This window comes from Erythranthe guttata, chromosome 3 (assembly GCF_056151865.1).
Source record: "Erythranthe guttata isolate IM_541 chromosome 3, IM_541, whole genome shotgun sequence".
Classification (NCBI taxonomy): Eukaryota; Viridiplantae; Streptophyta; class Magnoliopsida; order Lamiales; family Phrymaceae; genus Erythranthe; species Erythranthe guttata.
The window spans coordinates 13,379,031-13,401,615 of NC_142535.1; the positions used below are offsets into that span (position 1 = coordinate 13,379,031).

At 38.3% G+C, this 22,585-nt stretch overlaps 5 protein-coding genes across 7 annotated transcripts; 2 read left to right on the forward strand and 3 right to left on the reverse strand.

Moving 5' to 3' along the window:
* Window positions 1-1,788: 1,788 nt before the first annotated feature.
* On the reverse strand, window positions 1,789-5,154 carry LOC105971450 (DCL-like protein). The gene is made up of 3 exons (XM_012996303.2): window positions 4,784-5,154; window positions 3,275-3,389; window positions 1,789-2,270 (listed from the first exon to the last, which is right to left on the reverse strand). Exons 1-3 carry the CDS (start codon window positions 5,098-5,100, stop codon window positions 2,100-2,102), a joined length of 603 nt encoding a protein of 200 aa, XP_012851757.1. The 5' UTR covers window positions 5,101-5,154; the 3' UTR covers window positions 1,789-2,099.
* Window positions 5,155-7,039: 1,885 nt separating this feature from the next.
* Window positions 7,040-9,167, forward strand: LOC105971444 (F-box protein At1g47056-like). 2 transcript variants are annotated; one of them, XM_088815550.1, is made up of 2 exons: window positions 7,099-8,105; window positions 8,194-9,127. In XM_088815550.1, exons 1-2 carry the CDS (start codon window positions 7,266-7,268, stop codon window positions 8,227-8,229), a joined length of 876 nt encoding a protein of 291 aa, XP_088671676.1. In that variant the 5' UTR covers window positions 7,099-7,265; the 3' UTR covers window positions 8,230-9,127. The 2 variants fall into 2 exon arrangements, with proteins under 2 accessions (XP_088671675.1, XP_088671676.1); XM_088815549.1 differs by having other exon boundaries at window positions 7,040-9,167.
* A 2,013-nt stretch (window positions 9,168-11,180) lies between these two features.
* LOC148771850 (uncharacterized) lies at window positions 11,181-15,065 on the reverse strand. The gene is made up of 2 exons (XM_088815258.1): window positions 12,666-15,065; window positions 11,181-12,092 (listed from the first exon to the last, which is right to left on the reverse strand). Exons 1-2 carry the CDS (start codon window positions 15,063-15,065, stop codon window positions 11,181-11,183), a joined length of 3,312 nt encoding a protein of 1,103 aa, XP_088671384.1.
* Window positions 15,066-15,571: 506 nt separating this feature from the next.
* Window positions 15,572-19,405, forward strand: LOC105971379 (3-dehydroquinate synthase). Its single transcript, XM_012996229.2, has 8 exons — window positions 15,572-16,180; window positions 17,095-17,245; window positions 17,342-17,509; window positions 17,700-17,926; window positions 18,162-18,285; window positions 18,628-18,690; window positions 18,806-18,949; window positions 19,068-19,405. Exons 1-8 carry the CDS (start codon window positions 15,846-15,848, stop codon window positions 19,197-19,199), a joined length of 1,344 nt encoding a protein of 447 aa, XP_012851683.1. The 5' UTR covers window positions 15,572-15,845; the 3' UTR covers window positions 19,200-19,405.
* Window positions 19,406-20,596: 1,191 nt separating this feature from the next.
* Window positions 20,597-22,099, reverse strand: LOC105971289 (uncharacterized). 2 transcript variants are annotated; one of them, XR_016030321.1, is made up of 4 exons: window positions 21,859-22,099; window positions 21,230-21,742; window positions 20,828-21,106; window positions 20,597-20,731 (listed from the first exon to the last, which is right to left on the reverse strand). XR_016030321.1 is itself a non-coding variant. In XM_012996137.2 (3 exons), the coding sequence occupies exons 1-3, from the start codon at window positions 21,914-21,916 to the stop codon at window positions 20,934-20,936; spliced, it is 744 nt and encodes a 247-aa protein (XP_012851591.2). In that variant the 5' UTR covers window positions 21,917-22,099; the 3' UTR covers window positions 20,676-20,933. The 2 variants fall into 2 exon arrangements, 1 of the variants encoding a protein (XP_012851591.2); XM_012996137.2 differs by having other exon boundaries at window positions 20,676-21,106.
* Window positions 22,100-22,585: the final 486 nt, after the last annotated feature.

The window sequence follows — 22,585 nt, forward strand, 5'->3', positions numbered from 1 at the left end:
TTAAGCAACTTTTCCCTTTCATTCTATATATATATATATATATATATATATATATATATATATATATATATATATATATATATATATATATATATATATATATATATATATATTAAGCAATTTTATTCCAACTTTGTCTCATTCGTTCTTTAACAGTCAAAAATAATTAAATCATTAACTATATATGTGTCTAATCCCTCTTATCAGTTTTATTTGCTAAAATAGTTAATTAGAACTTAAAATTAAGCAAGCAATGATGCTAAATTGGTTCGTTAGGCCATCTCCAACAGTTGTTTAAAAATCGGTTGTCTATATCTATAATTTAAGAGACGAACAGTGTTATGCAACACCACTTTTAACATCACACTCCAACAACATTATTTATATTTTACACAATTATCATATTTTATTATTTTACAAAAAAATTAGTTTTGAATTAATTTTAACAATTATAATTTTAATTTCACATACATACATATACCTTGTTTTAGGTTTTTACTCAGAAACTTGTTTGGAATTAAATATATTGCAAAGGATAATTTAATGTTATATATACATATATTAAAAAAAAAAAAAAAAAAAAAAAAACTAAACACTCTTTATTTTATAAATAAAAATCATACATGGAAACATATATGTGAATAATAGCAAAATAATTACTGTATTTAATATATAAAAAATAGCACTGATGGAATTTTTATTATTGTTTATTCTTACACAATTTGTCAAATTGTGGTTTTGGTTTCTCAAATTTAGATATGCAAAGTTAAAATGTAAAAATTTTTGCCTTTTCTCATTTTGTTGTTGGAGATGTAACTTTTGGTTTAAAATATGTAAAAGATGTAAATTATAGACATACATCATGTTGTTGGAGATGCTCTTACTTCTACCCACGTACTATGCAACTCAACTAAGAAAAAAGAAATAAAAATACCTACAACTTTATAATTATCTTGTGTTTTCCAAATCTAAAAACATGTATATGATTGTAAAATATATATTGGATCATAGTAATTTCTATTCATATTCATATTCATTTATTGTTTTGTGTAATTTTCAACCAGATCCAGATCCGTTCAATTTCCACCTCTACAAGGTGACCAATGTCCAATAACATAATATAACTAGGTCTTGTTTGGTTGGGAAGACTAACCATTATTAATTAAATAATTGGACTTTGTTTGATGTTTGGTATTCGCAATAACTTATCAGGTCGACCCACAAATATTATGTTATTATGATTCAGCCTCTCTTTTAGGAAGGGTTTTTTTAGACGTCCCGGATCCGATAAAATAATTGGATTTTCATTAAATTATTTAATCTTATCTTGATTAATCTTATCATTGCAACCAAGCGAGACTCTATTATAAAATAGGTGTAACGACCGAGCTAATAGTTAGTAGGAGAAGAAGACTTTGGTCTATTCACTTGTATATTATTCATTCTTCTAGCGTAAGCCGGTTTGAACTCTCTTTTTTTCCCTCGATTCCTTAACTTCAGAAAAACACGGTGCAAAATGATACTGATGAAATACAACGTTTAGTTTTACACATTCAATTTACACACATACATACATGTGGATGTCAGTAAAAATATGTATAGATTTTTATACACGCTATGGTAGGATATAACCCGGTAAAATTCACTGGTGTACCATAAAACAAACCATCCACAATCACCTACTCATAAAAGGTGTTTCGTAAGACGTCTCATTAACGCTTTCCTCAATTTAAGTAAGAAATATTACCTCTAACAATGGAGTAAACAAAATTAATCGAAAAGTAAGTATAGGGGGGGCCAAGCAAGAAAATAAATTAGCACTCCAATCATTCTCATGTCTCACAATATAAACAAACATGCAAACCCGGTCCACTTTCTATCTACCACATTTAAAAAAAAAAAGAAAAAAAAAAAAAAACGGTGTCACCATTCGATGCTGAATCTACTAACGCCAATTCTAACACAAAAACAAAAACAAAATAATCGTCACTCGTAAAATATTAGCTGTCCGTGACTAATCATATAGCCTTGCTTCGATATCAACATCAAGAGAAAAAAAAAAAAAAAGAAAAAAAAAAAAAACATCTCCAAGAAAAAATTCAGCCACTTCCACGTTTAAAATGCTCTCGAATGAATTTTTCTGCGTAAGGAGGGTATTTACTTCGTATGTATGCTCTTAGGCACTTTTGGTAAGAGAAGTCTATCCATCCGCCATCGGTTCTAACGACAAATAGGCACCTCGAATGTCTGAATTGTGGATGACGATCGACCTTCACAGAGTGAGTGACACGTTTTAAATTTAATAAATAAATAAATAATAATAAAAACTTTGCCTCATAAATAGACACCTTTTAAACTTTGTATCAATAATATTTATATACTGTAGAACCTCGATAAATTAATAACCTCGCTTAAATAATAGTTTCTTCTGGTCACGACTCGGTAAAAACCTACTGAATTATTAGTTCGATGATTTAATATTTTCGCTAAATTAATAGAATTTTGCTACTCCTGACTGTATGTTGCAACAATTATTATGTCTATTCATAGCAATGAAATAGTGCAATGCTATATACGTTATATATAGATGATCGAAGAGTATAATAAAATTTAAAAACCAAATGAGAGAGGTCAAAGTCAAAGAGCATTACTATAGCTGAATAGTCAGTTTTCTACTAGTTCTTCATTGAAGACAACATGGATAATTGAAAATATCGACGCGCAGTTGACCACGATTGAGTTAAGACTTTTTTTTCGTGCCGACCACTGATCTTAACCGATTTTAACCGAAAACATGATTAATTAGAATACAGTTAAACCTCTATCAATTAATACAGTCGGGATCAGCAAAATTCTATTAATTTAGCGAAATATTAAATTATCGGACTACAAATTTGGTATGTTTTTACCGAGTCGGGATCGGGATAAATTATTATTTAAGGGAGGTTATTAATTTATCGAGTACTAATTGATCGAGGTTCTACTATAATTAGGTTAATGCAATAACTTCTATTGGACCTACCCTAGTCGAATTATACAATTGGGTTCTCATAAAATTGCATAATCTTATATTGGCTAATCTTATCTTGGAAACCAAACGAGGCCCAAAAGGAGAACATTTATGTACGACATTTGATCTAGTGGTTCACATATGACACCCGATACAGAAATTGCTTACTATTGCACATATAATTGAACACTTCCACAAGCATATTCTCTTATCTATCACTAAAATTGCCAAAAGAAAAAAAAAAAAAAAAAAAGAGAGACTGACCATAATGGAATCAAGACCGCAACCGATCTTGTCTTGGGAATGAGGATGATGTGCAAGAAGCTTATCTACCACGGCTTTCTCGTCTTCTGGTGTAAGACGTTCTCCATCCAGATATCTGCCACAAAGATTCCATAAATTATTTAAGTTACGATTTTGATATTGAAAAAAAAATTGTTTCTTGAAAATGGTGAATCATCACAAGAAACGGAAAAATATTCGAGGCTCCCAAGTCTGGTTACTTCAATAGTCAAGAATTCAAAATTCTAAAAATTGTTAATTAATCTTAGAAATAAGTATGAGAGCCATGTAGCTATAAAGCCGAGCAACAAAAATCATAGGCTACGATGCACAGACAAAAAGACGAACTTTTTCCATTTACCAAAAAAGAAAAAAGAAAACAAGTCTTGAAAAGGAATAAAACGTGATCCGTGAAGGAAAACCAAACTAGTGTCTAGTTACTTCTAGATTGTCGATTCGATAATCCATGAAGGGGCTAAACCAAACATTCCCTTATATTTACGGAAATGAACTTAGTATCAAGTTTTGTTCATAATATCTAACATGCCAAGAATCTTTGTCTCCCCCCTAATAGATCAATATAAGCTTTTTTTTTGCAACTCTTTTTCAGGAAACGGGCATCGGTTTTTTGAGAAAACAACTGTGAAGATATGTTGCCCTCCCAAAAATCCCCGACTAATCTCCACTGATATACAGAAGTCATTATTATAATTGAAAACGTTGAAGGCCAAGTTCGTACAGCACAACTGAACTACTAGAGAAGATGATATACAGACCCCATGAATATTCATATACGTTTAGTGGTAAGCAAAATTCGACGTGCTACGTAACGAAATCTTCAGGATATTCCAATCGCAAACACTAAAAAGCAAGGCAAATAACAGCTCGACAGTGTCCCTAAAATCCATCACGTTTTGCAGCACACACTTCGTTCTTTGAATTAGAACGGAAGTCGATCCAGGTTTATAGAGAAAAAAATGGAACCTGAAGTTGAAGAATAGCTTGCCGATAATAACATAAATAAATAAAAAATTCGAATGCAGAATGTATAGACAAATTGTGATGCATATTAATTATTAAAAAACCTATCTTAATCAAATCCTATCGCTTCTGTTTCATTACCCTAAACCAACCATTTAAGCGACACTTCTTGATCAAAGTGCTACTACATTATCTCCAATACCAAACAAGTTATACACCAATTAATTAACTCAAATAAACTATTATTCACCAATTAAAGATTATCTTATAATCAATCACCGGCGACAAACCGAACAATTACCCCATCATTAACACAAGAAATACAGTAGAACCTCAATAAATTAATATCTTCGCTTAAATAATACTTCCTTCTGAACCCACTAAATTATTAGTTTGATAATTTAATATTTCGTTAAATTAATAAGATTTTGCTAGTCCCGACTCTATTAATTTATAGAGATTTAAATGTAGAAAGAGAAAAAAACAAATAAAAATTAAAAGTGGGAATACCTATCAGAGTGGAGTATATCTTTGGTGAGGCAAATAATAGGTTCAATATCTTCGAGTATTTTGGATTCTTTGTCTTGCCATTTCCGGTAATCCGGGTCGTCCCATCTCGGATACTGCCGGAGGTCTTTACCGGTTTTGGGGGAAAATATTTGACTGAGTGACGGCGGGCTTTCGCCGTCGGCCACTGATGAATCCGCGGCGGCGCTGCAGAAAGGCCGGCGATCTGTTGAACCATTGTAGAGACGGAGATGGCTGTGGTGTTGGACTAGACGGAGGCGGAGGAGAGGCAGAGCTCTGAGGAGTAGCGGGGCAGCCATTGATTCTGAAACGGTTCTACCTTTTTTTTTCCGAGTGTTGCTAAAAAGATTTTTTTTCTTTTTTGTATTTTACTCCTTTATTTTTGGTGTAATTGCACTTTTGGGGTATTTATTAATTGTTATTGTTTTATCATAATATCTTGTTTATTTTTCCTTATCAATTAATACCAGTGTTCTAAACTTGGTCGACGCGGCCGATTAATCGGTCTTTTTAGGGGAGGTGCAAGCGGTCCCAAACCTTACGATTTTGGTGTAAAAGTTAAAAAAAACGGATTTTGCATGAAGAGATTTTAGGCGGTCTGAGGCGGTCTAAGGCTGTCAAACTTTGGCCGCAAAAAATAGGTCAAAAATCGATTTTTTTTTCTTTTTTTTTTAACTACTTTGGTACTTTTTTAATTCAAAATAAAAGTTGAGATTTTTACTAAAAATATGAATTTATGCTTTATTTTGTTTATATTAACTGCTATTGTTAAAGAACTTTATGATATTTGCTTCACATGTTCAAGAATAAATTTAAATTAAAAAAAAATACCTTTTAATTTATATTTTATAAGGGTTTTTTTTTATTGTTTTATGATCTTATTATTTTTAAACTTTTATTATGTTATTAAGATATATACGTGATGGAGATATAATTATGTTTAAATATTTCTTTTTATATATATTTTGAGTATTTATAAATAATATCTAAAAATATATTATATTAAATTTTGAAAACCGATTTATTTTTGATTTATTGCCGATTAATCACCGCCACAATGATTAATCGTGAGTCGGTTCCTACCCACCTCCAACCCCATTTCCGCTTTTTACAATTTTGATTAATATACGTTTTGGATTTAATGATAAAATTATTGATTAGATAAATATCTAATTGTAGAAGAAGATTTCACCAATGATCAAACAACAAACTTTTGTGATTTTGAGTTTCATTATGCTCATTTTTCTAAAAATTAGTGGCATCTTACATTTTCGACTGAGTAATCATGTGTCGACTAATCTAACCTACTTCATCCACCATAACCAAGAAGAGATAATATATGACTTTTTAGCCCTCTCGGGCATGGCTCAGCGGCGTATGAATGGTTGAAATAGGAGTATCGTGGTTTCGAACTCACTCAACGTTGTTGATGAAATGATTTATCATGGGAGACAAGGGTCAATTGACCGTGAATGCTAGCTTCAATGTGCGTATAGACTGTGATCACATCCGAATTTACCTAGTAGACGAATATGTTGTCTACTCTTACAATTAATCGAGCAAAGCTCTTCCAAAAAAATATGAACTATTATATGTCTAAATCACTTTAGAGCAAAAATGGTGTCCCTTTTTTCTTTCCCAAAACGTTAGATGCCCTCATGTCTACATGATTTTAATAATTACTAACCCGTCTTAGATACAAACTTTGCATAAGAGCCCTTAGATTTTCGGGACATTGGGTTCTCATCAATTTTTTGCATGGTAACTTGACATTCTCGTTTTTGCTTCGTCCATTGCGGCTCTTCTCTGGGTGTTTTTTAAGAAATGAGAAAAACAATTGGTCAAAATCAAGACATAAAATATAAGATGAAAAAAATATAACTTCTAAAGGTAACAAATCGCAAAAAATAGAAAATATGGGTCGAGCGACTTATAGTCATAGACAAGAAAAACAAACTTCCCCCACGGGCATCTAGTGGCAAAGCATGAGGAGGATAAACTAGAATATCGTGGGATTGAACCCACTAAACAGTAAGCATCTTGGAAGACATTTTTTAGTATACGATAAAGACAGGAGGAAGATCGTATACTCGTAGAATTAGTCCAACAGAACTCGAACACAAGGTTACAAAACAAAAAAGAAAATAAAAAATGATGACATATAGCACAAGTAAGAAAACTTCTTTAAAAAATTGAGAGATGATGAAGTGTGTTGATTTGGCCGTGCCACCCATGCCTTATTTTATCATAACAAAATCCAAAGAGGTTATTTGAATGGATAATCAATATAATATCATAATTGAGTCAAAATCTAATCCTCAAAAAAAAAAAAAAAAAAAAAAAAAAAAAAAAAAAGCAAAAATGGCATCTCAATTAACCCAAAAAACAAACCCCTTTTTTCATTAAAATCTGAATTAAAAATCCCCCATTTTTATAATTAGTCGATAAACAAATCGCACCGCTAATGGGGCAGTCACCTTCCACCTTGAGGCCCAGATCCTCCAAATCCGCCGCCGCCGCCGCGATCTCCCCGCCGGAGCCACCGTGTTCCGAAACCCCCGACGCCGCCGTCTCGGACGAATCCACCGCCGGAAGCGACGACGACTACACCTCGAATCTCCCCGACGAGTGCCTCGCCTCCATATTCGACTCCCTCTCCTCCGGCGACAGAAAGCGCTCCTCTCTCGTCTGCCGCCGCTGGCTCAGAGTGGAGGGCCAGAGCCGCGACCGCCTCTCCCTCAATTCCAAGTCGGAGCTCGCCGATTTCCTCCCCCGCCTACTCCTCCGCTTCGATTCCGTCACCAAGCTCTCCCTAAAATGCGACCGCCGCTCCATCAGCATCGCCGACGACGCCCTGATTCTCATCTCCCTCAGCTGCAGAAACCTCGCCGGACTGAAGCTCCGCTCCTGCCGCGAGCTCACCGACAACGGAATATCCCTTTTCTCCCAAAACTGCAGCACCCTGCAAAAATTCTCGTGTGAATCGTGCAGCTTCGGCCCAAAAGGAATGAATTTGTTCCTCCAAAACTGCCCTCTGCTCGAAGAATTCTCCTTAAAACGCCTACGTGGCAGCCCCGGTGGGGGCTACGCCGAACCCGTCAACCCCGGTAAAGCCGCCGCCTCTTTGAAAGTAATCTGCTTGAAAAATCTCTACAACGGCCAATGCTTCGCCCCGTTGATCATCGGGGCGAGTAATTTAAAAAGATTGAAGCTTTCTAGGTGTACCGGTGATTGGGACAAGGTTCTTGAAATGGCTTCCGTTAGGGTTAATGGGCTTATGGAGGTTCATCTCGAGAAGCTCCAGGTCAGCGATTTAGGGCTGTTGTCCGTTTCGAACTTTGCGAATCTTGAAATTCTCCATTTAGTGAAAACACCCCGTTGCACGAATGTAGGGCTCGTTTCGGTCGCCGAAAAATGTAGGCTTTTGAGGAAGCTTCGTATAGACGGATGGAAAACTAATAGGATCGGTGACGACGGGATCATTTCCGTTGCGAATCATTGTGCGAATCTTCAAGAATTGGTTTTGATCGGTGTGAATCCGACGTGTTTGAGTTTGGACAAATTGGGGGCAAATTGCCCTAATTTGGAAAGATTAGCCCTTTGTGGGAGCGAATCGGTCGGTGATGCGGAGATATCTAGTGTGGCCGCAAAATGTGTTGCGTTGAAGAAGTTGTGTATAAAGAGTTGTCCCGTTTCGGACAATGGTATGGAAGCGGTTGCTAGGGGTTGCCCTAATTTGGTGAAGATTAAGGTTAAGAAGTGTAGGGGGGTGACTAATGTAGGAGCCGATTGGTTGAAGGGGAGGAGGGGTTCTCTTGATTTGGATTTGGATAATGTTGAGCATGAGCAATTGGTGGATACGAGTCTTGACGAGCAAGAAAGTCGTGGTGGTGATTTTTCGTCATTTAATTTAAGGTGTAGGTCAAGGTCGTTTAAGACGAGGTTAGGGTCTTTTTCGGGGACTTTGAGAAGGTGGTCGTGTTTCGGGGGTGGGTCCCGAAATAATTTGGGAAGGAATTAATCGAGACGAGTGATTGATTTAAGGGTTGTAGATGTGTTTTTGTGGTTGATGTTTTGATGGTATGTTGATATGTTGGTGAGTTTGTGAAGTGAAATTATGTAATGGTGTGGAGTTGTTGCTATATCATGTGCCGGATTTAAAAAAAAAATTTAAACGAGATTCTTGTTCAAAATACCGTTCGAGAGCTTAACTCGTTGCTTTCGGCCAAAGCACGCACCACGTTTCACAAACAATTTCAGATTGCGCTATACTAATCGGGCTCTTGTTCGAGAGCTATAAGTGTTGGAATAAATTCCTGTTCTAAAGTTTGATTGTTCAATAAGATCTATAATTATTATTTTTAAATGAAGTCCGGAAGTATTGGTTGGCGCTTCAAATTCTGCCTTAGAAACGCTAATTTTGCAGTTCACCACTTTGCTCAATGGGCATTTTCTTGTAACTTTTGAATCGTGTTGTTCATGTTAATGTTCTTCGTCTTGATTTTGTGACGGAGTTTCCGGATTGTAGACGCTTTTTATCCGGTTTTTAAATTAATTATCCTTAATTATCAAAATAAAAACAAAAATGAGAGCTTACTTGGGCGCAATAGTTTTCAAATTGTGCATGCGGCATGCCACAATCCATGCTTTGCTTTTAGACAACTGATTTTTTATTTTATAATAGTCAAGTGATTTAAACAATCTAAAAATAAATAAATAAATCTATTAGGGTGTCAAAAAAACTATGGGAAAAATACAGTTTTGATCCCTCAAGTTTGCGCCAATGTCACATTTAGCCTTCTATATTTATGAAAAAACACATTTGGTCCCTCATATTTCAAAAATTCAACACTTTTAGCTATTTTCGTCAATTTTCCGTTAGTAGTGACGGAATCAATCGTTTGCCCATCACTGCCTTAACTGACGGAGTAACGGTAAATTGACGAAAAAGACCAAAAGTCTTAAATTGCTGAAACATAACGGACCAAATTTGTTTTTTTAACATGGAGGACCAAATGTGGAATTAGTGTAAACGTGAGGGGTAAAAACTGTAATTTTCCCAAAAACTCCTTTTTTGATAGAAAGGAAATTTTATTCGGCTAAATTAGCCAAATTTAGAGGAAGGAACTGACCCTCCGAGTTTGCGAGCTCAATAGAGTTTGCTAATGCATGAGCTAAATTATTACAAGTGCGAGGAACAAAAGAAAATTGACATGAAATGAACGATGAAATAAGAGCCTGAATGTCCTCTAGATATGCTCCAAACGGGCATAAACTAGCGTCTTCATCCCTAAGAGCCGTAATGAGTTGCTGACAATCCTCTTCGAGGATAATCGAGTTCCAACATTTAGCCTTCGCCATTTGGATCGCTTTGAGGGCTGCGTGGGCTTCTCCTTCTACCGCTTGGACAGTTCCTGTGAATTTTTTAACGCACCACCAAAGTACAACCTTCTCTGAATTTTGGGCCACCATACTAACTCTGTAGAAAGATTGGGATGGCGGTAGAGCGGCATCAAAATTTACCTTGATGAAACCGTCCGGTGGTGGGCTCCAATTTCGTCGTGGGACGGGATCTTTGGGCGTAAGCGGGACATGGCATGCAGCTCTGAAAACTGAAAGGTAGTTTTCGCTCCAACTACACAACTCCCAACCTCTTAATCCCACCTCTCCATGAGCCTCGCGATTCCTTGAATCCCAAGATTTCCAGCAGAGAATCATTGCTAGGCAGAAAAGATCTTTCGATAGCTTTTTCCTTATTTGCTCAATCCATTGGCGGAAGGAAGCCGGCTCGATTGCCCCGTTGAGTTCGAACGATTGGCCCAACCAAACCTCAGTTAAGCTCCTACAGTGGACCAAAGCATGAACGGTTGTTTCGGGTTTAATCCTACACCTGCCACAAAATGGGTTAGATGAAACATGTCGTCGGAATAGTGCAGCGTTGGTCGGGATAAGATCTCCAGCAGCTCTCCAAATGAAGATTTTGATCTTTGGTGGAATACTCAAATGCCAAATAAATTTCCAAAACTCTTTGTCTTCACTCCGCGAAGAGTTCTCGTATTCATGGTCTCCGCTACCAGTGCTGTGGCGGTGCATAATGTTATGGTAACAAGATTTGACCGTGAAATCTCCGGAGCGTGAATAGTACCACACCAGCCGGTCATTTGCGTGGGTACTACCAATGGGGGTCGTGAGTATTCTATGGCGGTCGATTGGCCAAAACGTCTCGTCGATGAGCTCCAAATTCCATGTACGAGAGTCGGGCATAATTAGATCTGCCACTTTGTCCGGAAAAGCGGAGTATATCGGCATGCGTGTTATTATACGGAAGTTACCATCCTCTTTAATCCATGGATCACCCCAGATGGAGGTGTGCTCACCGTTACCAATACGAAAACCGTAGGCCATCTTTGACGTGGAGGCGAGCAAGGAGGAGGCTCCGCCAAGTGGCCGACGGGCGGAGCCCCACTGGTGCTGACCAGAAGTTGCCCGACGGGAAGTACTTTGCACGAAGCAGCCTGGACAACAATAGCTCCGGATTTGTAACTATCCTCCATACTTGTTTAGCCAGCATTGCAAGATTGAACGAACGAAGGTGCCGAAACCCCATGCCCCCGCTTTCTTTAGGAGCACACATCTTGACCCACGGTGCCCAAGACATCGAGCGAGCTTTTCCATTACTCCACCAAAACCTTTGAATCTCCTTCTCCAAATCATAGATAAGACCCACTGGGAGACTAAAACAACTCATGAGATACGAGGGAATAGATTGGAGCACCGCTTTGATGAGGACATCCTTTCCTGCTTTCGATAATTGTTTTTCACCCCATCCCTCTATGCGAGCGAAAATCCGATCCCTTAGGAACCCAAAAATGGCCTGCTTTGATTTCCCCATAGAAAACGGCATACCGAGATATTTTTCATGCCTCGCTACTATTTGAAAACCCAAGGTGGATTGAATCAAGTGTTGCGTCTCTTGTGGTGTCATGGGGCAAAAGTTCATTGTGGATTTTTCAAGATTAACAACTTGGCCCAAAGCAAGTGCATAATCTTGTAGTATCCGGTGTAGGGTCATAGCGCTCTCCGGTGTTGCCTGGCAGAACACGATGGTGTCGTCCGCAAAGCAGAGGCATGAAACACTTGGCGCGGTGGGAACTATTTTGATTCCTTGGAGAGATCCGTCAATTTCAGCCTGGCCGATCATTGCTAGGAGAGCCTCCGTGCACAAAATGAAGAGGTATGGGGAGAGTGGGTCCCCTTGTCGAAGTCCTCGATTCGGCTTTAACGATCCAAACTGGCATCCGTTGAAAAGAAAAGAATAAGTCACAGAAGAAACACATAGCATAATCAGCTCTATCAAAGATGTAGGGAAACCAAGTCGATATAAAATTTTCCGTAAGAAAGACCATTCGATTCGATCGTACGCTTTACTAATATCCAACTTAGCCGCCATAAAGTTTGTATGCTTTTTAGTATTAGATTTAATATAGTGGTTTACTTCATACGCGACAAGAACATTATCAGTGATAAGGCGCTTGGGCACAAAGGCTGATTGGGTGGGAGAGACAATATTCTGCAGAAAGGGTTTAATACGATTAGCAATGGTTTTCGACCCAAATTTGTATATAACATTACACAAACTTATCGGCCTGTACTCGGAGATTTTTTCCGGAGTTTTAACCTTAGGAATGAGAACAATGAAGGTGTAGTTTAATTTTCTAGGGAGCTTTTTGTTATTAAGAAAATCTAGAACACAATTAAGCACATTATTCCCTAGAACATGCCAAAATTTAGTAAAGAACAAAACCGGGAAGCCGTCAGGGCCTGGGGATTTGGTGGGAGACATTTGGGAAATAGCTCGTATTACCTCGTCCGCTGTAAAAGGTAGAGAAAGTAACTGGCTAGCCTCATTGGATACCCTTGGCTCGATGTTTAGCAGCACTCTCTCAATCACACTCTCCGTTGGATGGGTGGACTGAAAAATCGATGAGAAATACTTTGCAATCACCTGCTCAATATCGGCTTTGTTTTCTTTCCATTCTCCCGAGTCATCTTTGAGCTTGTGAACCCAGTTCGTCCGTTTCCTAATTGTGGCCTTCGCATGGAAAAAGCCTGTGTTCCGGTCTCCTTCCCTCATCCACTGCACTCGGCTCCGTTGTTTCCAATAAGTGTCAAGATCCTGATAGGCATGTTCGAGCTCCATTTGTAACTCTCTCATTTCCCTAATGTCATCTGCCGAGCTCCTTGCCATGTTCAAAAGGTGAAGTCTTTGCTGGATAGGCGCAATGCGTTTCCTAGGGTTGTGGAGACCAACCCCGCTCCACCGCATAAGCGCTGCTCTACAGCTCTCCGTTTTGGTCAACAAATCTTCGATTGGATCGGTTTCCGTTTGCTCACTCCATTGCTCGTGGATAATGTCTGCACAGTCTTCATGTCGGATCCACATGGCCTCGAAATGAAATGGTCGGCGTCTCTTTTCCCTCTTAGTTGTGTCCCGGGTTCGAAGGGTGAGTAAAATCGGCACGTGATCAGACCCTCCAAACTCCAGGTGCTGAACTTGGGCCAGTGGAAAAAGGGATCGCCAGTTGTTATTTCCACACACCCGATCGAGTCTACATCTCACGGTTAGTGGTGCTTCTCGTTTATTCGACCATGTGTAAATCGATCCTGAGTAACCCAAGTCAGTGAGTTGGCAGTCCCGTAAAGCCTCTTGGAAACTCAATATCATTGAGAGTGGTCGAGGGTTTCCTCCGTCCTTCTCAGACGTAGAGAGCGTCTCGTTGAAGTCCCCGCCCACAATCCATGGAAGATTTCGTTGTCCCGACAACAAACGGAGAAGGTCCCATGTTAAATGTCGCCGATCGTGCTCTGGATAGCCATAAATACCTGTAATCCTCCATTTCTCTAAGGTGTCCGAAGAAGTGATCTCCACATCGATGTGATGATTCGAAAGAGAGATAAGGTCTACTTGCACGTTCTTTTGCCAGAAAAGTGCGAGCCCTCCCGCTCGTCTGTTTTTGTCAACCGATACCCCAAATAGGTTACATTTCTTCTTTAGTCTCTCTACCAAGTGTGATGTCGCTTTCGTTTCCGAAATAAACATCACTGAGGGGTGGTAAATTCGGAGGATATCTCCGAATGAGTGAATTGTCAAGGGCACCCCCAACCCTTGACAATTCCAAAATAGACAACTCATTGGTATCGGCGGGACTGCGAGGCAGTCTCCGCCGTTGAGCTTGTTTCTTCGTCGCGTAAACAAAGGGTGTGCTGTCTTTATTGGAAATGGTCCAATGGGAATTGTGGGCGATACTTGGATAGGATTATTAATCAGGCTGCATTCCATCAGTCCCGTAGGCTCATTGTTCTCCTTTCCTCCGTTCGAGCTCTGCTGGATGGCTGTCCCAGGGGTTCTCTGATCAAAATCAAAAATGCCTCGTCCTCGTGAGGTCGATCCCTGCTGATGGTTCAGGAAGTTAGCAGACGCGGGTAACACCGGTTGGAGAGGTAATTTGTCGGTTTGGTTTGCTGAGGTCTGATTGGCTCGGAGCCAAGTTCCATACGGGAAATTCTCACCTGGTTCTTCAAACTCATCCTCATATCTCCTCGGGCACTTCTGTTCTCCATGCCCAAGAACGCCGCATAAGAAACAAAAGTTCGGTAATCGTTCGTAGGTAAAATCCAACCAGACCCTAGCGCCGTTCGTATCGTGGATAAAAAATCCTCTTTTGAGACTTTTAGACGTGTCGATCTCCACTTTGATTCGCATATAGCTAGCGATATCTAGCTGCTGAGGGTTCATAATCTGTATAAAGGAGCCTATCCGATTGCCGATAAGATTAGCCGTCTCCGTGGATCTGTACGCCATTGGAATATTGTGGACACGAACTATGATCTTCATCAGTTTCACCTCCACTTCGTTAACGTCCTCCCCATCCGCCAGATCGTGAAATAATAGGGCGTGTTTGTCCAGTAGCCAAGGGCAGCCCTCCAAGGCCTGAGCATGGTCTAGTTTGTGGTTGAACCTTATGACGAATTTGTTCTTGGATACGGGCAGTAGATCGCACCCCTTAACTGGCTGGAGAAGGCGGAGAACATTTGCTTTGATAGTGTGAAAAGAAATCTCTTTCTCGGAAACTACTCTTCCAACCAACCGTCGACTGATGGTAGAAACTCTAGGTTGCAGATTCCCCGCATCTAGAACCAACCCTTCCTCCTCCTCGCATGTGAGGGTAAATCTTTTCGCCATCGATTCCATGAGCCCATCCATCGAGATAGAGATGTGTGATTAAGAGAGGAGAGTGGCGAGTTACTGGGGCCCCAACAAGGCGTAGACAGATCCTGAGATTCAAACACAAGGAGTCGGGGAAATTAGGGATAGATGGTAAGCGGCTACAGAAGAAAATAAAAGCGGACGGGTCCAAACAAAATGCAACGGGGTAAAAAATTGAAAAAATAAACCAAACCCTAAAAAACACATGACTTAGGTAACGATATAATATGGACAAGTAAATACATGCGATCGAATCAGAATGAAAATTTCAAAACAAAAAATCCTAGTCGATCCACAACTTGCACATTAACAAGAAGCGGATGGAGTCGCGTCTCATGGAGAGAGAAATTCGCCTCTCATGGAGAGAGAAATCATTTTTTTTCCCAAAAACTCCTAAAACCTAATTAAATATTTAATATAAAATTAACCAAACTGATTTTAAATCGAATTTAAAGTTTAAAAAAATTGAAATGAAATCCTCACCTAACACATTACATTTTTTTATTTTCAATTTTACACCTTATTTTTTTAGAAAAAAAAAAAAGAGAAAAAGAAAAACCCAATTCACCTACCACTCACCAAACCCGAATACCTAACCAACAATCAGATTTAACACACAACAATCACGATTCCAAAATCTTAAATTCAATCCATACAATCACTTTTATATCAAATTAAGCACATTTGCAAATTACACTCAGATTGAAATTGAAATTGAAATTGAAATTTGATTGGAGCCGCAAATTCTCTCTCCACCGCCGCCCGCCACCGCCGTAAATGGCAGCTGCTGCTCCTTCCTTTTGTCCTAACCGGACTATTTCTCTCTCCACCCCTTCGCACAACCACAATCAGCTCACCTCGCTTCACTCTCTCCGCCGCTTTTCTGTTTCGTCTTCTTCCATTTCTTCGCGGTGTCGTCTATTGTTTGATTCTAACAATCGTATTTTAACGCCGACGGTGAAGGCGTCGGCGGCGGCAACTCCGGTAATGGATCAGCCCACTTCTTCTTCTTCGAGTGCTGTACCGACGACTGTGGATGTCGATTTGGGTGATCGGAGCTATCCGATTTATATCGGATCCGGCCTTCTCAATCAACCCGACCTGCTCCAAAGGTATCTTTTTTGCTTATTCAGCGTGATACTCTCTTTCTATTAAAAAAAAAATCATGTACTTTCAATTGGTTAATTTGTTCAGTAGCTTACGATTATGTAGTTCGCAAATTGATCAGTTCAGTGGGCATTGTGAAATGTAGTTTTTGCTTATTCACGTGGTGCTCCTATTTAAGAGTAGCCGTACAGTAAGACCTCGTTTGGTTGGGGAGATTAGCCATGATTAACTAAATAATTGGATTTTTGTTTGATGTTTGGTATTAAGCAACCCTTAAGATGTTTTAATGAATGAAATCTGGTTATTATGAATGTATTAAGGGCATAAAAGGGTAAGAACATGTGTAAACTTGGCGCAAAAGATACAATATTGAAGTTGAGAAAGTTTAATTGTGGTATATTATGGAGGTGTAGGGGAACTTTTAAGCTAGGTGGGTTGTGTGTGTGTAGTCGAAGGGAGGGTAGGAGGACAAATTTCCGCTTCCTTTAGTGTCCACCGTGGTGTGGTATGCGTTTTTTCCTAACCAGTGAGACCGTAAACATGCTTCTAAGTTATTCATATTTTTCCGTTGTGCATTTTCAGTTTTAAGAGATATGTTGGTTGCTATCATGTAGTTTTGACTATTTTCCTCATGTTCTTGGATTCCTTTATTATCAAGTTACTCGAACATTTGAAAAATTTCTTTCCTTGCTGTGTTTCATGATTCATGGTTAGAAGTCCGCTTATTTCTAAGTGACGTAATTGATAAGACTCGTGTAAGTCTTTATTTTGTCAATAAGTAGAAACTCGAAAATGAATGCTTGTTGTTTGATACTTGACATACAAGTGCAGTGCAGATAAAATTTCCTTGAAAGATAATTGCACAAAATCATACTCGTTTCTCAGATAATGTTAATCTCAAGCTGCTAAATTATTGTAGGCATGTTCATGGCAAGCAAGTTCTCGTGGTCACCAACAGCACAGTCGCGCCATTGTATCTAGATAAAACTATTTGGGCTTTAACAGACAAAAACCCTAACATCAAAGTCGAGAGTGTGATTTTGCCAGACGGGGAGCAATTCAAGAACATGGTGGGCTATTCTAATCTTTTCACGATATTTTTGTCCGACAATAATTAAAATAATTCCGACTCAATTTAACACGACACTATTTTCTGATTTTCACAGGAAACTCTGATGAAAGTCTTCGATAAAGCAATCGAGTCGAGAATGGACCGACGGTGTACATTTGTTGCTCTTGGTGGCGGAGTCATCGGTGACATGTGCGGATATGCCGCAGCTTCTTATCTGCGTGGAGTTAATTTTATTCAGATTCCTACAACTGTTATGGCACAGGTCTTATTTTTTTTTTATTTTTTTAACTGTTTATTTCATTGAAAAGAGTACCTGTAAATTGTTTAATAAACTTAGGGTCTGATCAAGAATGACAAATTGCTTCTCCATCTTTGCATGTTAAATGAAAGATAATATATTGACACTTAATTTAATTTATTTATTACTTACTTTACATTGTAATCTTATTTAGGTTGATTCTTCAGTCGGGGGTAAAACTGGAATAAACCATCCTCTCGGAAAAAATATGATTGGAGCATTCTATCAACCACAATGTGTGCTCATTGACACCGACACATTGAACACATTACCGGATCGAGAATTAGCATCGGGGCTTGCAGAAGTCATTAAATATGGACTTATTAGAGATGCTAAATTTTTCGAGTGGCAGGAAAAGAATATGCACGCCTTGCTGGCAAGGTACTCATATTAATTCTCCCACTATTCTTGGATTAAGTACTAGAAAGCCTAGTGTGGTGCTTGCTTAATTTAATTATCTTCTGTATTTCCTTGCCAATCTAAATTTGTTGGAGGCCGACTACTTAATGAGTGAAAAATTGCATCCTGAACTGTTTAACGAATCTGAGATAGATATGATAAAACGAGACCCGAATATTAATTTGTAATAATAAAGGGTGTGCTTTATTCTATGCAGGGATCCGAATGCGTTTGCTTATGCTATCAAACGCTCGTGTGAGAATAAGGCTGAGGTGGTGTCCTTGGATGAGAAGGAGAGTGGATTGAGGGCAACACTAAACTTGGGTCACACTTTTGGTCATGTGAGTATCAATTTCTCAATACATAGATATTCTTCGAAATTGGAGTTATTCTAATTAACTGCAATCGGGTGTTTCCGAGCCCATGATAATTGATAACTAATAAGTGGGTTATTTCTATCCTACACCCGGTGAAGGTTACACTGGGTGATTTTTTACCGTTGATCTACACACACCAATGTGGGTGTGTGTGTGTTTGTGTGTATATGAATGGTAAAGATCTACCCGGTGCATTTCACCCGGTGTAGGATCTCAAAAGCCCTAATAAGTGATTGGCTTGTTTTTTAACCTTCAAAGATTGTTTTGTCACTGTTAGCTTTACCCATGAAATTGTGATATTTGCAGGCAATCGAGACTAGTTCTGGATATGGGCATTGGTTTCACGGGGAGGCCGTTGCCGCTGGAACAGTATGTTACTCTCGAGAACTACTTTATTTATTTATTTAGTATTTTCTCTTTTTTTTTTTTACGGTTCTTGATTTATATTTGCTTGTGCTAAAAAATGGTGTGTGAACATTTTCAGGTAATGGCGGTTGACATGTCGTACAGGCTAGGCTGGATTGACGATTCGTTAGTAAAGCGGGTGGATATGATTTTGCAGCAGGCTAAATTACCCACGACGCCACCAGAAGCCATGACTGTCGAAATGTTTAAGTCTGTCATGGCGGTAAGAGAGCGACGCACTCTTACAAAAATAAAAACATTAAATACCATTTTTTATTTTTTTTGGTTGAAATATCTATAACTCATCGGATTATTGGAATAAACGGTATCTTGAAATGCAGGTTGATAAAAAGGTTGCGGACGGTCTCCTACGGCTGATACTCTTGAAAGGTCCACTCGGAAATTGTGTTTTCACGGGTGATTATGACAGAAAGGCCCTTGATGACACACTCCATGCATTTTGCAAGTCTTGAGTTTTTAATTGTTTTTGTTTTTTTCTTAGTTAAACTTATATATTTTATGTATGTATTTGTTTTTTTTTTTTCGGGTTCTGTATTCTTTTTTTTCCAATAATGCCGTTTGTTGTACGATAGTGAAACGTATTTAATACCGTGTGGAAGTGCACACATCTGCTGTATTTACACATTTCTGTCATGTGAGAGAACTTTCACCTACTGGATAGAGAGAGTCTCATTAAACTATCAAAGCAGAGACACTACTCAACATGCAATTTATTCCGAGAACCTTGAATTATATAAATGTACGTATTATAATGTTTTACGCGATCATTGTTACGGAAAAGGTTGTAGTACAAGTCAACTCTAGTTGAAATTATCTTTGTTACGAAATATCGAGTCTAACTATTCTAATATACACATCAAAAGTTGAGATTTACTTTAGTACTAAATATCTAAATCAAACAACTTTTCAAAAGCCATTTGCACGAACTTTTTTTCGTTACAATTATGCTCTTAACTTAAATATCGTGGAGCTTTGATGTGTTATGAGCAATGTCGTAGAGAATATGGTGCAAGGGTGTGGAAGTGCACACGTTTGGATTTAAAATAAAAATTACATATAAGTTATGTAAGTTTTGTTTTCGTTTTCGTTTTTGTTTGTGTTTTTTCAAATTAGAATGGTTATGATGTGGCTTGTAGTGGTTAAGCTAAGGTTCATTTGAGAAATGTTATGGGATTTGTGTTTCCTTTTGTGATGCATTCAATGGAATCAATTTTGGGTATCTCAAATCACTTGTTACTAGTATTGTGGGAAAAAGGATAAAAGACTATGGAATGATATGAAACTTGTTACTTTTGCAAATCGATATAACACTAAAAACATATGAAGTAAGGCAAAATTAATTAAGAGTTTCTTGCTAGACAAAATTTTAAATTTCGTTTTCGTTTTTGTTTTTTAAGGGTCCCTCGCTCTTTCTTTTGATGTTTTATTTTTTCAATTTGTCCTCACAAATCAGTTGAGTGAACTAATTTCAATCAAGTAGCTCTATTCGCCCTCTTTAATCATTGAGTCTCAGTTTACTTAACTAGGATATAAAAAAGTACAAAAACAGGTTAATCAACGTCTAAATTAAATTGCTAAAACAAGTGAGAAATTTTTCATTAACAAATTACAAAGTTGTGAGAATTTTTTTGTAAAATTGGCAATAGACTTTACCCAAAAGAAAAGAATATAGTATATTTAATTTAAATGAAGGAATATAGATCTAATGACTTCTGAGGCTCTTATTTAAATGAATGTATTTGACTTGGAAAATGAATTTGGAAGAAGGATTTTAAACGAATTTAATTTGGAGTCATTTTTTTTATGTAAGAAAAATTGGAGTCATTTGAAATCAGTACTGATAACTCAATTTATAATATAAAATACGCAATTTATAATTATAAAATACGGGATGATGGATTTCAAATTCATCATCAAATTTCTCTATAAAAACAGATACAATTTTTTTTTATTATGAATTTTAAATCCCTCATCCAAACAGAGCCTCAAATAATAAATTGGAAATCCTTGACCAAATATATATATTGAATTTCACTAAATTTTTATTTTCTTTTAGAAACAAAAGTTGGTCGGTGATCACTAATCAAAATACAAACCATCTCAATTATCAATTGACAACTTCAAAATATTTTGGATAAAATGGTAATTTTAAACTCAAATACATCAATCAATATTCTTCATTTAAATTAATACGGGGGTGGGTAGACTCCGCCAGGGGGTGGGTATGCACCGCCGCCGGGAGGTGGCGGCGCCGAGTAGTTCCCGGTGGGATACGCTGGTGCTTGGCTTGTCGGTGGATATCCAGATTGCGGTGGGTATCCAGATGGCGGCGGCTGGCCGTAGTTTCCAGTAGGTTGACCTACAATAATATTGTAAAAAATTCTAATTAGATCACATCAATTTTCAAAATTAAATATATATTTTTGATTCAGATCTGGTGCATGATCGGATCTGGACTTGAGATTTTTGATCGATTGTTTACCGGTTGGATAGCCACTTGGGGCCTGAGGGTTACTGCCCTGCGGAGGGTATCCTGCCGGAGGATACGACGGCGGCGGCTGAGCGTTAGGGTTGTAAGGCTGTGGCGGATAACCGCCGGTGTACGGCGGCGGGGCTGATGAAGCTTGATTAGGAGGGTATGGATTTGTCGGATTCGGAGGGTATGTGTTCGCCGGAGGGTATGAGTTCGCCGGATTTTGATTTGGGGGGTATGCGTTCGGATTTGGATTTGGGGGGTAAGTATTGGCCGGCGCGGTTGAGGGGGAAGGAAAGGGCGGCGGTGGGCCGGCTGAGCTCCCAGGGTAGGGGGCGGAATTTGGCGGCGGGAAAGGAGACGCTGGGTTATTGGGGTAGTTGTAGTTTGTATTTGCGGGGGCTGCCGGAGCCGATCCCCCTGGCGGCGGCGGCGCTTGTCCGCCGTAGGGCAAGAGCGTGGAAATGGGTGCACTGGGTGTGGCGTACATCTGAGATGGTGGTGGCGCGTACTTGGACGCATCTGAATTATTAACCACTCGATCGGATTAGTACGTTAATCAAATAATTAATTAAAAAAAAAAAAAGAAGGAAGTAAAGCAGTTCAAAATTGATGAAAATTTTCGTTTTGTTTCGTACCGTTGGGTGGCTGAGACTGGGGCTGGTTGCCGGAGTAGGAGACCGGAGCTCCGACCATGGCGAAAGATTTAAGTAAATACGAGTGGAATAATGGTTTTGTCAATGTTCACAAATTAATCACTTGTATAAAAGTACTTATAAGCTAAGGAATTAAAATGAAGCACCGAGGAAAGTCTTCAATTCAGGAGTTGACTTTGACATATTCACTACTATACGCTGCATTTGATAAATTTCATCTTATAATATTCGATTTATCTTATATGTATAATATATAATTATGTGAAATATTGCGATAATTTACTACTCGATATATTTCCCCAATGGTTAGAACTAACAAGATTATTTGAAACAGTATACAATCATATCTGGAAAATAAGAAAAAAAAAAATTTATTTTATGCTTTAGCTATTAGTAGTCTTTCAATTTGATTAATATGTCAACTTCACTATAAAAAATTAAAAAAAAAAAATAATGAATGAGAGATTAATAAGGTCAACTAGCCGCATATATCCACTTGAAAATTTCAAAGAGACGTATTTATATTGCCTACTTGTACATGGCATGTGCAACCAAGTGCTATAGATGACTTTGTTTGCACAATATGCTTCAATACATGTATATTTATATATTTCTATTTACATATTCAAACATGAATTATACTGTATACAACCGCTTTGTATGAATACAAAAATAAAAACAAATAAAGACCAAGTCAAGTAGATCTATG